The 13,820-nt window shown below is 52.5% G+C and overlaps 2 protein-coding genes across 4 annotated transcripts in view; one reads left to right on the top strand and one right to left on the bottom strand.

Annotated features, from left to right (window-relative positions):
• The window catches only part of Sertad1 (SERTA domain containing 1), a 135,829-nt gene that overhangs the window by 118,796 nt on the left and 3,213 nt on the right, over positions 1-13,820 (bottom strand). The window lies entirely within an intron of this gene.
• On the top strand, positions 39-12,419 carry Shkbp1 (SH3KBP1 binding protein 1). 3 transcript variants are annotated; one of them, XM_051206940.1, is made up of 18 exons: positions 39-309; positions 522-575; positions 706-760; positions 845-918; positions 1,301-1,359; positions 1,602-1,682; positions 3,211-3,372; positions 4,181-4,271; positions 4,366-4,556; positions 5,250-5,365; positions 6,959-7,046; positions 7,136-7,252; positions 8,036-8,206; positions 9,624-9,779; positions 10,149-10,245; positions 11,439-11,617; positions 11,832-11,943; positions 12,026-12,419. In XM_051206940.1, exons 1-18 carry the CDS (start codon positions 224-226, stop codon positions 12,255-12,257), a joined length of 2,121 nt encoding a protein of 706 aa, XP_051062897.1. In that variant the 5' UTR covers positions 39-223; the 3' UTR covers positions 12,258-12,419. The 3 variants fall into 3 exon arrangements, with proteins under 3 accessions (XP_051062897.1, XP_051062896.1, XP_051062898.1); XM_051206939.1 differs by having other exon boundaries at positions 41-309; positions 11,829-11,943; XM_051206941.1 differs by having other exon boundaries at positions 44-309; positions 706-751; positions 11,829-11,943.

The following is a 13,820-nucleotide window of genomic DNA, read 5'->3' on the forward strand; positions in this document are numbered from 1 at the left end:
AGGGAACTCTAGAAATACGGAGAAGTCATGCCCAGAGGTGCGCTCCGTCAAAGCCAGGAACGACCGCCCGGCTTTAAAGAGTCAGAGAACGTAATTGCGATGAGCGAGCGCTCTGTCCAATCGCCAGAGGACCCTGGAGTCTCTAGACCAATAAGCGAGCGTCAGGGGCGGGGTCTGTGCACACCCGGAAGTGGGTGCAGGCCGGCAGGCTCGCCGGGGGGCCATGGCTGTCGCGACTGCTGCAGCGGAGGGGGTCCCGAGTCGGGGAGCCCCCGGGGAAGTAATTCATCTGAACGTGGGGGGGAAGCGGTGAGTATGGGAGATCCCTGAGGCCCCATCCTACGGGACTGAGGCGGGGATACCCGCCTCTTCTGGAAGTGGGGGTGGTAATCCCTGTCCATCAATGCTTGCTCCGCCCCGTGCTGGCAAAGGAGGGAAGATTTCGTGCATGGATCAGGCAGGAGGGGGTAGCGGTCTTTACCTCCCCGTCATCTGTCTCCTCTCCTTACCTCATCGCCCAGGTTCAGTACCTCTCGCCAGACGCTCACCTGGATCCCAGACTCCTTCTTCTCCAGGTGATTAGGAGGGCCAGTTTGGGGCGAGGGTAGGAGGGGATGGAAGGTGGGTGTGGGGAGACTTAATCTCGACCCTTACGCACTTCTGCAACTCGGCCCACGACACCTCCTCGGCTTCCCCTTGCTGTAGTCTTCTGAGCGGACGCATCTCAACTCTGAAAGATGAGACCGGAGCTGTGAGTGAGGCAAGATTAAAAGTGGGTCGGCGGGTGGGAGGAGGGGCAGGACCTCCTACCTACTCCCGGTCTTTACCATTCCCCCACACGCAGATCTTCATCGACAGGGACCCCACCGTCTTTGCCCCCATCCTCAACTTCCTACGGACCAAAGAGTTAGACCCCAGGTTGGTATAGAGGGAGTGAATTCCCCCACCATGTAAGTCTCTCCTCCCTCTCGGAATGTTCATTTGTTCCATTCTGTTAGAAGTATTCAGTCTTGATCGTGTTATACGCCCCCCCTCCAAATATGTGCACACGTTTGTACCAGTCATATCTTTGTTCCCTAGACGTTTAACAAGTATTTATGTATTTGTGTGGTTTTTTGTTTGAGACGAGGCATTGCTCTGTAGCCCTGGGTGCCAGGCTGGCCTCAAACTTACTTTGATCTTCTTACCTCTTCTTTCGATGTTCTGGGGTGGCCGGTGTGCACCACCCGTTCAAAAACCTCAGAACGTGCTACCCACCCCTGCACCCCAGACGTTCACACCGACTCTCTTATTTATCCAGGGGTATCCACGGCTCCAGCCTCCTCCATGAGGCCCAATTCTATGGGCTCACTCCACTGGGTAAGTAGAAGTCCCCATGTAGTGGCCCCGGCTCCTGTCAGTCAGTACCCTCAGTTATTTCCTGAACATTCTCTACCGCTTTGTCTCCCCCAGTCAGGAAGACATTTGGGCTAAAGCTAAGAGCATTTGATGTGGGTCTGGCTCTGAAGGAGTTGGCAGCTCTTTGGAAAAACAAATAGGGAGAGGGACATGGGTCTGTCTTAGAATCCCTTGAGACCAAGCTTTGAGTCCTTCCTTTGCAGTTCGTCGCCTGCAGGTAAGGGAAGAACTGGATCGATCTTCCTGTGGAAATGTCCTCTTCAATGGTTATCTACCTCCTCCAGGTGGGTACTCCCAATAGATACTGGGGAGAGGGAGATTCAGTTAAAGACTACATTTCCCATAAAGCTACAAACTCTTAGGTTCCTGTATTTGGAGCCCTGAGCTGCACTGGGAGTTATAGTTTTTTTATAAGGTGTTTGGAAAGGGACTAGGAAACAGCATTTACCGTGTGCTCAGAAGCATGATGGGAGGTGTAGTCTGAGTTTTCTTAAGTTTCACCCTATTTTTCAAAAAAGAAATACAAAACAACAACAATAACACTTAAAATATTAGTTTTATCATGCTAACTTTATACCACAATTGCAGTGGAAACGTGAAAATAAAACCTGAATAGACAGCTGGGCATGGTACCACATGCCTTTACTCCCAGCTCAGGAGGCTGAGGCAGGGGGATCTCTGAGTTGGAAAATAACTTGGTTTACATATCCAATTCCAGGACAGTCAGAGCTACACTGGGAGACCATGTTTCAAAATCAACAGCACAACAAAAATCTAGAACAATGTTCTGTCTCCCAAGGAAGAGGTTTCCCCTTGTTAGGAGGGAAGATAATCAAAATTTTAATTTATTCCATAACAATAAATAATGATAGCCATTGTTATTGTTATTATTATTGAGACCCTGTCTCAGTGAACCTGGAATTCACCAACTGGCTAGGCTGGCTTGCCAGCAAAGTATGAGGATTCATCTTGGTTCACTTTCCTAGCTCTGGGGGGAAAAGCAAGTACTTTACCCACAAGCTGTCTCTGTAACCCCTGTAGTTTGATTCTTTATTTTATGATATATTTGCTATAGAACTAGAGTTGGCACCCAAGGTGTTGTGTGCGCTTAGCAGGTACTGTAGCACGGAGCCATACTCCCAAACCTTGACTGGGAAATTGTAGGCGTGAGTTCTATTTCTGAATCATGCCCACAGCCCTTCCCTTACCCGTTAAAGTCTGGGGCGTATTCCACTGCTAAGCTACAACTCATCTATTTTTACTTTAAAACAATAGTTGCTGCCTGTATTTGTGTATTGGGGCACATGGGGAGGGGCATGTGTGGAGATCAGAGGACAACTTGTAGGAATCATTTCTCTCCTTCCACCACATGGGTCCCAGGATCAGCGTCAAGATTGTCAGGCTTGGTGGCAAGCACCTTTACCTACCAAGGCATCTCACTACCCCTCTGCTGTTTGTTATTGTTTGTTTCTTTTAGACGGGGTCTCACTAAGTTGCTCAGCCTGACCTTGAATTTACAGTCTTTCAGCTCAAGACTTCCAAGTAGTTGCCATTACAGACCTGCCTACGGGCCTGGCTAAAATTAGCAAATAATGAGAAGGCATCAGTATCGTACATAGCGGCACCACACTGGGTCTTCCTCTGTAACAGGCTTCTGGGTCATTGGATGCCATATCCTGGTACCACAGCACACCTTCACCAGAGCACCATGGTCTGTTGTAGTTTTAGTGTTCATAGAGCGACATCGCACTAGGATTATAGACAGCCCACTAGGATTATAATTATGGTGACTGACATTTCCCCTCACTGTAGTATTCCCAGTGAAGCGGAGAAACCGGCACAGCCTGGTGGGGCCCCAGCAAGTAGGGGGACGTCCAGCCCCTGTTCGACGGAGCAATACCATGCCCCCCAACTTGGGTAATGCAGGGCTGCTGGGCCGAATGTTGGATGAGAGAGCACCTCCATCCCCATCAGGTAAGCTTCTTTTGCATGTGTGTTGTGTTTGGGACTGAGCCTAGAGCATACCCTCGTTTGTTTATTTATTTATTTATTATGTATATTTATTTATTATGTATACAACATTCTGCCTTCATGTATTCCTGCAGGCCAGAAGAGGGCACCAAATCTCATGATAGATGGTTGTGAGCCACCATGTGGTTGCTGGGAATTGAACTCATGACCTCTGGAAGAGCAGGCAGTGCTTTTAACCTCTGAGCCATCTCTCCAGCTCCCCCCACCCTTTCTGGGTTTGTTTTTTTTTTTTTTTTTTTTTTTTTTTTGTTTTGTTTTGTTTTGTTTTGAGACAGGATTTCACTCTGGCTCAGGCTGGCCTGGAGCTCAAAGCCACCCAATCCTCCTTCCTCAGTCTCCTGAGTGCTAGGATTACGAGTCTGGACCATCTCATGGGCTCCTCGAGCCCTTGTTTTTATTTGATTATTTTTAATTATCATCACTGTGAGCATATGCATGTGTGAATACGTAACACAGGGCACTTGTAGAGGCCAGAAGCTAGCACGTGGGTTTTGGAGATGGAACCCAGGTTGTCGGGCTTGTGCCAGAACTGTTTTCATATGCTGAATCAACTGCTCTGGCCCCAGCCTTCTCTTTACTTTCTGTTTGAGACAGGGACTCAGTGAGTTGCCCAAACTCGCCTTGGACTTGTCCTTCCGTCTCAACCACCAAAGTGCCTGAGATTACAGGCCTGCCCCACCAGATGTAGCTCTCACTGGTGAGAGCCACTGGCCCCTGTGACCCTGCTCTGGTCTCCTCTCTTACCCCCAAGGCCAACCGGAGGAGCCAGGGATGGTGCGACTGGTCTGTGGTCACCACAACTGGATTGCTGTGGCCTATACCCACTTTCTCGTCTGTTACAGGTGCAGGGGGTGGGGGTAGGGTTTCGGGAGGCTCTGGCCCTTGTGGATAGGGAGGCTGTGAGGTGGGGGTCACTGATGTCTCCCCATGTCACAGGCTGAAGGAAGCCTCTGGCTGGCAGCTAGCATTTTCCAGCCCACGCCTGGACTGGCCCGTCGAGCGCCTGGCTCTCACAGCTAGAGTGCTTGGCGGTGCCCTGGGTGAGCATGACAAGATGGTGGCCGCAGCCACAGGCAGCGAGATTCTTCTGTGGGCTCTGCAGGCACAAGGTGGTGGCTCTGAGATAGGTATGTCCTTTGGACTTTTCCAGAACCCTAGAGAATTCTGTAATCTGTTCAAATAACCCAAACCATGAAACTGGATATGCATATGAGAAGAATAAGAATTCTATGTCCTACTCAACCTCTTTACCCCACGAGAGAATGTTCCAGACCTTCAGAATCCTGCATGTTTCATTTTGCCTTAGACACAGTTTTACTGTGTAGCTCAAGCCTTGAATTCCAGATCTTCATGTCCTCAACTCCTGAATGCTGGACCAGAGCTACCCCAAGTGCCACCATGCCCAGTTAACACATCGGTTATATTTTATTTATTTATTTATTTATTTATTTATTTATTTATGTGTCTGGAAAGGAGGGGGAGCATGCATGAAACCCTGCATCTAATCCCAGCCCCAGGTAAACTGGGTATGGTGGTACACAGCTGTAATCCAGCACACGGAAGGTAGAGGCTAGCCTGGGCTACACGAAACCCCGACTCAAAACAATAACAACAAAACTCAGCCCTCAGCTGCCATAGCCCTTTGCCCTAATAGGCGAGTTTAGCCTTTTTGAAAACTTCTACCTGCCCTTGGAGTTCCACACCCATCAAAATGTCTGTGGAATTCCTGGAATACTCTTTGCAATCGGGTTTCCGTTTCCCAGTTCAACCCCGAGCCCTGTGGTTCTTGCCGCCATACCCCCCTCCCTTGCCGCCTGCAGGTGTCTTCCACCTGGGTGTACCAGTGGAGGCCTTGTTCTTTGTCGGGAACCAGCTCATCGCCACAAGCCACACAGGGCGCATCGGAGTGTGGAACGCTGTGACCAAGCACTGGCAGGTGAGCCTGGGCCAGCCTGGCTCCCTTGTCTCAAGTGTCTAGGCTCCCTGTTTCACACCACCTAGAGAGATAACCCTGGAGTGGGTGTGGGATACAAACGGCCATGGAGCGCCCGATGGATGTAGCGGCTCATGCCTTATTTCCAGCACTCGGGAGGCAGAGGCAGGTGGATCTCTGTGAGTTTGAGTCCAGCCTGGTCTACAGAGCGAGTTCCGGGACAGCCAGGGCTACACAGAGCAACCCTGTCTTGGAGCATCCAGGAGGCCCTCCTGGGAGTGTGGCTGAGGGACTGATGTGAAGGATGGAGGGGTTTGGAAAGGAGTGGGGTGGAGTCTTCAAGCCCTGGGCTGGAGAGCAGATGTAGAGATAGTGTCGAAAGTAGCGAGCGAAGCAAGAGCGGGAGATGCAGGTGCTCATCGCTCTACCCAGCCCAGGCCAGAAAGAAGCATGGAGAGAGAGAAACAGGAAAACACGGGAGGTGAGGGACTCGGAAGCAAAAGAAATGGAGCAAAGTCAGAAGCATGGAGCCAGGATGGGCCTGGTAGTGCAGACCTGTAACCCAAACTATGCAAGAGGCTTCAGGAGAAGGTAAAATGCAAGGCCAGCCTGAGCTGCCTAGACAGTTTAGTGATGGCCATTTCATAGGAGAGAGAGATGGAGAGATAGAGAGAGAGACAGAGAGAGAGAGCACCAAGAGCTGTAATAATGGTGGTAGAGCACTTGCCTAGAATCCTCCAGGCAGGGGCTGGGCTATGGCTCCCTAGTAGAAAACCTCCTTAGAATTCCCCAGTGAGGGGCTGAGGGCATGTGGATTAGCGGTAGACTGCTTGGCTAGTAGGGAAGAGGCCCTAAGTTCTACATTCAGTGCTAAACAAGATCGAAACAGACAGACAGACAGACAGGAATGTGTGCGCGTGCACGATTGCGCGCGGGCACACATACACACACACACAAATGTGAGATTTACAGGCATTGTGGCACTTGCCTATATACAATCCCAGGACATAGAAGATCAAGGCAGGAGGATCAATACTTCAATGGCAGCTTGGGCTATTCGGCAGGTTCAACACCAGCCTGAGCTATATGTGGCTATGTCAAAAACCAACAAAAATGGGACCAGGGAGATGGTTCAACAGCTAAGAGTGTGCACTGTTCAAAGGTCTCATGTTCCATTCCCAGGACCCCCACCAGGTGGCTCACAGCCACCCGTGACTCCAACTCCAGGGCCTCTGACACCTCTGGCGTCTGTGGGTACCCACATTCATGTGTATACTCCCACACACAGATGTCCTCACACATGACCTTAGAAAATAATTTTTAAAAACTCAACAAAAAACAGAGTAGCGAAGAGGGCCAAGGAATGAATGACAGTCTGATATAGAGAGGAAGGGGCAAAGGCCAGTTACAGGGAGCACTGCCATATCACAGGGACAGCTGTGATGTTAGAGAGAGACACAGATGGCAACTGGCAAGGCAGGAAGTGATGGGCTCAGGCTCGGGTAGCATGGCCAGGCTGGGCGCAGCGATGGGCACTGTGGGAGAAAGACAGGGATGCCAGGAGGGTCCCACGCTACCGCCTCTTTCCTGCCGCAGGTCCAGGAGGTCCAGCCTATCACCAGTTATGATGCAGCCGGCTCCTTCCTCCTTCTGGGCTGTAGCAACGGCTCCATTTATTACGTAGGTGAGCAGTGTCCCTCCTCCTGCCACCTGAGGCGTGGGCTGGAGCGGGAGCCTCCAACAAGTCCACCTCACCCCTGCCTGCCCACCTAGATGTGCAGAAATTCCCCCTTCGGATGAAAGACAACGACCTCCTCGTCAGCGAGCTCTACCGAGACCCGGCAGAGGATGGTGTCACCGCACTCAGTGTCTACCTCACCCCCAAGACCAGTAAGCTATGATGAAACCTGTCCCTGCTGTCACTGACCAGCCCCAGAGCTGGTCTGCAGCCATGTCCCTGCTTGTGTGGCCTATCTGGTGTGACTCCTCGGGAAGGGAACATGTTGGTTCTCATTCCCCTCAGCACGTGGTTTGGCGTTGCTTGTTTAGCCCCCCTTTAGGTGCTGCTGGCCTCTCCATGGCAAGCCGCTGTTAATTAACTTTTGTGTCTCTCCCATCTCCCATCAGGACATGGCATTTGCATAATTCCTAGAACCAAGAGAATGGATACATGGCAGATAGTACACAAATCCAAGCTTGGGGAGGGAGGGGGAACTGTGGTTGGTATGTAAAATGAATAAAAAAAAAATTAATTAACACCCCCCCCCCCGTTAAAAAGGAAAAATGCCAGGTGTTGGTGGCCCACGCCTTTAATCCCAGCACTTGGGAGGCAGAGACAGGTAGATCTCAGTGAGTCTAAGGCCAGTGTGGTCTACAGAGTGAGTTCCAGGACAGCCAGCACTGTTACACAGAGAAACCCTGTCCTCAAAAAACAAAACAAAAATCCGAGTTCAAGGATGCTAGGAATTGAACCTGGGTCCTCTGGAAGAGCAGCCAGTGTCCTTAACCACTGAGCCGTCTCTCCAGCCCCGCCCCTGTGTTTCTTCTCAGTCCTGTTTTCTGTGTGTGTCTCTGTCTCTCCCTGCTCCGTCCCTCCTCCCTCCCTCCCTCCCTTCTCTCTCCCCTGATTCTGTTTCCATGATAGACCTTCTTTGTTGTTGGCCTCTCCCTAAGGTGACAGTGGGAACTGGATTGAGATTGCCTATGGCACCAGCTCAGGGGTTGTGCGGGTCATCGTGCAGCACCCGGAGACTGTGGGCTCGGGACCCCAGCTCTTCCAGACCTTCAGTGTGCACCGCAGCCCTGTCACCAAGATCATGCTATCGGAGAAGCACCTCATCTCAGGTGGGTGCCCTGCAGGAGGGACAGCTTTGGGAGCCAGGCGGGAGCCAGGCGGGTGGCACTTTCAGTAGGGACAGCTGGGAGGAGACACAGCTCTCCCAGGCTGAGGCTAACAGGCGGCCCCGGGGTGGGGAGCAATCCCAGCAGGAAAACTGTAATGGGCACAGTGACTCAGGTCTGTAATCCCTGCACTCAGTAGGCTGAGGCAGGAGAATCCCTTCCAGCAAAAGGCCAGCCGGGTCTACAAAGTTCCAGGACAGTCAGGGCTACGCAGAGAAACTCTGTCTCAAAACAAAACAAAAACAATCAAAAAAGATTTTAAAAAATGTGTATATGTGTGTGCACGTAGAAGAGGGCATCAGTGTCCCTAGGGATGGGGTTACAGGTGGTTGTATGCCACCCAGCATGGATGCCGGGAACTGAATTCAGTTCCTCTGCAGGAGTAGCAAATGCTCTGAAACACTTAGCTGTTGTTTCACCTTGGTTTTTTTTTTTTTTTTTTTTTTTTTTTTTTTTTGTCTGTTTTGTTTTATGTACATTGTTGTTTACCCTGCTTGTATGAAGGTGTCAGATCCTGGAGTTACAGACAGCTATGAGCGGTCATGTGGGCGCTGGGAATTGAACCCAGGTCCTCTGGAAGAGCAGCCAGGCTCTTAACCGCTGACCCATCATCTCTCCAGTCTTGTTTTTTAAGACTCTCATGGGATCTGGAGATTGCCCATATGCCAGGGTGGCTGGCGAGGGAGCCCCCCAGGGACCTGGTCATCCTCTCCAGAGCATGGATGACAAGCACGTGACTCCTCATTCGGGGGCCCTTACCCTCGAATGGCACTTTACCAACTGAGCCATCACCCATCCCCTAGGGCTTTGTCTGAGATGAGGTCTACCGACGTAGCCCAGGCTAGCCTTGAATTTCGGATCCCTTGGATCCAGCCTTCCAAACATTGGGGTCACAGGTGTGTGTGAGGGTCATGGTAGAGGGCTGATTCAGGGGAAGGCTGAGGCCGAGGACCTTAGAGCAGAAATGAACCGCCACAGATGCAGATCAGGGGGGCCAGGCCTTCCAGTCAGAGGAAACGCCGCAAAGGCGCCAATGGGAGACAGTGGGCGGAGATAAATGCAGAGGAGGGGCGTGGCCGGTGATGAGCGTGGCTGTAGGGACTGAACAGCATCAGGAAGCTGAGAAAGCAGATGAGATGAAAAGATGAAGAGGGTAACATGGGGTCAGACTTAAACCACTTCAGAGGCAGAGCATCTATCTGGCGGGCTTGTGGAACTCCCGCAGAGAGAATTCCTGAGAGGGAAAAACCGCAACTAGGCCCTCACGCCTCCAAAAGGGCCCATCCTGGGGGACTGGGAGGGTGAAATTGCTGGTGCCATGGGGCCAGCCCTGACCTTCTGCCGTCTCTCTGCTCTTTAGTCTGTGCAGACAACAACCATGTACGGACGTGGTCTGTGACCCGCTTTCGAGGCATGATCTCCACCCAGCCCGGTTCCACTCCGCTAGCGTCCTTCAAGATCCTGGCGCTGGAGTCCGCCGATGGCCATGGAGGCTGCGGTGCTGGCAATGACATCGGTGCCTGCTTGTCCCTGGCCCTCGACCCCTTCCCGCAGACCCGCTTGCCCCTCAGTCCTCCACCTGCCCGTTTAGCTGCTCCGTTGCCCTCCAGCAGCCCTGACGGCTGCCCCTTGTCCACTTGTACCTTGGCCCCCCTGACCTGCTGTTGACCTCTCCACCCTCGGGCCATTGGCTCCCACTGACCATCTCCCGACAGGCCCGATTGCTATTGATCCTTGTGAGCCCCTAGTTCTGTCCAACCTTAGGAGCCTTGGGAGCAGGGTCTAGGTCTGGGCGTTGCGGTCAGCAGCTGGGGAAGGCTAATGCCATAGGCTATGAAGGCCCTGTGGACCCCGGCTGGCCCTTACCCTGTCCTGCCCCACCCAGGTCCCTACGGTGAGCGGGATGACCAACAGGTGTTTATCCAGAAGGTGGTGCCAAATGCCAGCCAGCTCTTTGTGCGTCTCTCCTCCACTGGGCAGCGGTGAGTACTGTCCCACCAAATGAGGCGGGACCTGGGAGGAGGCCCGTGAGGTGTTCTGAAGGAGCAGAGGCTACAGCGTTAGTGGTCCTCTGGGTTATATGTGTGAGAGGCACTGAGAAACCCCAGGTCACTGTGCTGGACCATAGGCAGCCCAGGCAATCGAGTAGGAAGGGGATGCCGGCAGAGGGTCAAGGTGGGATGGGGTGCAGGCAGAGGGTTGGGGTAGGGTTGCGTTGCATGCAGGGGATAAGGGGTATCGGATGGGCACACAGGATCTCTAGGAATCCATAGCAGGTGACCTGAAAAAGAGGCCTTGGAGTGTTGCTTGGGGAGTGGCCTCTGCAAAAATACCTGAAGCTAAGCAGGAAGGAACAGAAGGGGGGAGGGGGCGGGGGAGTGTGCCTGCTGAGAATGGGGCCTGTGGCAAGTCTGGGAAGAGCCACGGGTAACGCCTGTGGCAAGTCTGGGAAGAGCCACGGGTAACACCTGTGGCAAGTCTGGGAAGAGCCACGGGTAACACCTGTGGCAAGTCTGGGAAGAGCCACGGGTAACACCTGTGGCAAGTCTGGGAAGAGCCACGGGTAACACCTGTGGCAAGTCTGGGAAGAGCCACGGGTAATGCAGTAGTCCTTGTGTAGGGCAGCTCAGGCCTTTTTCTGAGTGCATGGGAAGCTATGTCTGTGTAAGGGGCTGGACAAGAGGTCAAAGCCAGGGATGACTTGGGACCAGGTGCCGGGTGGGGGCAGGATGAGACAGAGATGCCGGGAGGCCCGGGAGAGGTAGCAGGTGCAACTGAGGAGGCAAGTGGGAGGAGGCCCCTGGGATACATGACTACCAGGGGCAGGGCAATATCTGAGATACTGAATCCAAACCAGATCACAGGGGCTGGGGACACAGCGGGGTGGGTAGAGTGAGTGCCTAGCATGCATGAAGCCTTGGGTTTGCCCTCCGGTACCCAATAAACAGGGTGTGGCACATGCCTGTAACCCCAGCACTCAGGCGGTGGAGGCAGAAGGATCAGAAGTTCAAAGTCATCCTCAACTGCCTGGCGAGATGCAGGCCAGCCTGGGCTACATGAGACAAACAAAATGAGCAATGATGGGAATGGATAAGGATTGGGGTGGGCAGTGGAGGGACAGGGCTTGTGAGGGGAGGGACCAGGCTGATGACTCCTGTCCCCTTGCATCCCACAGGGTGTGTTCCGTACGCTCAGTGGACGGCTCCCCCACGACTGCCTTCACAGTGCTGGAGTGTGAGGGTTCAAGGCGGCTGGGCTCCAGGCCCCGACGCTACCTGCTCACCGGCCAGGCCAATGGCAGCCTGGCCATGTGGGACCTGACTACTGCCATGGATGGCCTGGGCCAAACCCCTGGTATCCCCCCCCCACTTCAATCCCTGCCTGTGGTTTCTCTTCCCAGGCCCCTGCCCTCTGGTCCCTTTGCTGTCCCTTTTAGACCTCTCTTACCCTCCAGCCCTTTCCCCGCCATTGCCTTTCCACTTTCTCCCTTAGCCCGAAGTCTTCTCTCCTACTGTGACCCCGCCCCCTCATTTTACCCCTGACCTTGCTTCTTTGTTATCCCCAGCAGGTGGCCTGACCGAAGAAGAGCTGATGGGCCAGCTGGAGCAGTGCGAACTGGCCCCACTGGCTTCCCCGCGGGGCACTTTCCCTAGCCCCTCCCCCAGGACCTCTCTGACCAGGTAGCGGTAGCTCCGTTTCCCTCTCTGTACAGTGGAAACAGCATGGTGACACAGGGGGACACTGAGTTTCCCTCCCTCTCAGTCTCCACTCAGCCTCCAGCAACTCCTCCCTGCCCGGCCACAGAGGGAGCCCCAGCCCACCACAAGCAGAGGTCCGGCGCCGCGGGGCAGGAAGCTTCGTGGATCGGTGCCAGGAGCTGGTGAGGGGTGTGCCAGAGCCCCGACGGCCACCGACACCGGCCCCGAGACCCTCCACAGGTCTTGGAACTCCCCTGACACCTCCCAAGAACACTCTTAACGAAACTTCCTTTTGAACCCTAACCACCGCAGTGCCTTCGTATGGACTGGCCCCAGGGGACTCAGGACCTTCCTGTTGGAGCCAGGGCCAGAGCCTCCCTGGAGTCACTGAGGTCCCTTAGCCTTCCTTTCCTAAAAGCCAAAGTCACCTCCCTAATAAACCTCTCACTGCCAACACTTTGTATTCTTGGTGGGTTTTTTTTTGGGGGGGAGCCTCCCCAGGAAAAGATGGAGATGGAGGAACCAATCATATTCTAGGCTTTAAACTCAGGCATTGCTATGGGTATGAGCACACCTTTAATCCCAGCACTGACTAGGCCTAGGCAGGCTGGTCTTTGTAGGTGGAGTTTTCAGTCTAGACCACCAATCAGCTCTCTCCCACAAGCCCCTTCCCAACGGACCACACAAGATTGATTATTAATGCCAGGCTTAGTTCACTCCTCGTGGGAGGCCTTATCCTCTCTAAGGAGTAGGACCCGGTGAGGAAGAGGAGATGGGAGGAGGAGGGGGAAGGAAAGAAAACTGGGGTTGGTATGTAAAACGAATAAAAAAATGAAAACTTATTATTAATTATAAATGCTCGGCCGATAGCTTAGGCTTGTCTCCAGCCAGCTGTCACAACTTAAATCAAACCATTTCTATTAAGCTGTGTGCTGCCCTGAAGCTCTTTTACCTCATCTATGAACTTCCCTAGTTGCTTCTTCGGAGTCTGGCTCTACTCTCTAGCTCCGCCCTCCTTCTTCCCAGCATTCTCTCTGTTCCCCCTCCCCAAATCCGGCCAGCTCTTTATTAACAATGAGAGCAACACATCTTCACAGTGTACTGGAAGATTAATCCACAGCAGATCTCTGTGAGTTCGAGGCCAGCCTAGTCTACATAGGAATTCCAGGACAGCTAGAGCTATGGAGAGATACTCTGTCAATAAATAAATAAAAGAACAAAACAAAAATCAAAACCATCTGCATCTGTCTTAGGGTTTAAGCAAAGAAAAGTGCGTATTGGCTTACTCCCTGGCTTCTGGCTTAGAATGTCTTTCTACCTCTTGCCTGTTTCCTTCTGGGATACTTTGTCTGCAGTCAAGACCATTCCAGAAGACTCTTCACCATCCCTGCATCCACCCTGGCAGCTAAAAACAACAACAACAACAAAACAAAAAACACCAACAATAAACCACGGTCCTGAGCTAACTGTGGTGACACACACCTGTAATGCCAGCACTCTGGAGGCTGAGACAGGAGGATCTCAATTTGTTAATACTGCCAACTTGACAGGACCTAAGATCCCCTCGGAGACAAACCTCACACTTGAGAGGAATTATCTAGCTTAGGTTAGCCTCTGTGTGTTCCAAAGGATGGTCTAGAGTAGGTTCATTTAAGTGGGAGGAAACACCCAGGGTGAACATACCTCTCTGCTGTGACTTCCCTGCCACGATGGACTTTACCCGTGGCATGAGCCAAAATGAATCCTCCTGCCAGTATCTTCATCCAGGTATCTTTATCATACCAAGAGGAAAAAAACAAACAAACAAAAAAAAAAAAAAAAAAAAAAAAAAAAAAAAAAACGGACCTGACACACAAGAG

This window comes from Phodopus roborovskii, unplaced genomic scaffold, assembly GCF_943737965.1.
Source record: "Phodopus roborovskii unplaced genomic scaffold, PHOROB, whole genome shotgun sequence".
Taxonomy (NCBI): domain Eukaryota; kingdom Metazoa; phylum Chordata; class Mammalia; order Rodentia; family Cricetidae; genus Phodopus; species Phodopus roborovskii.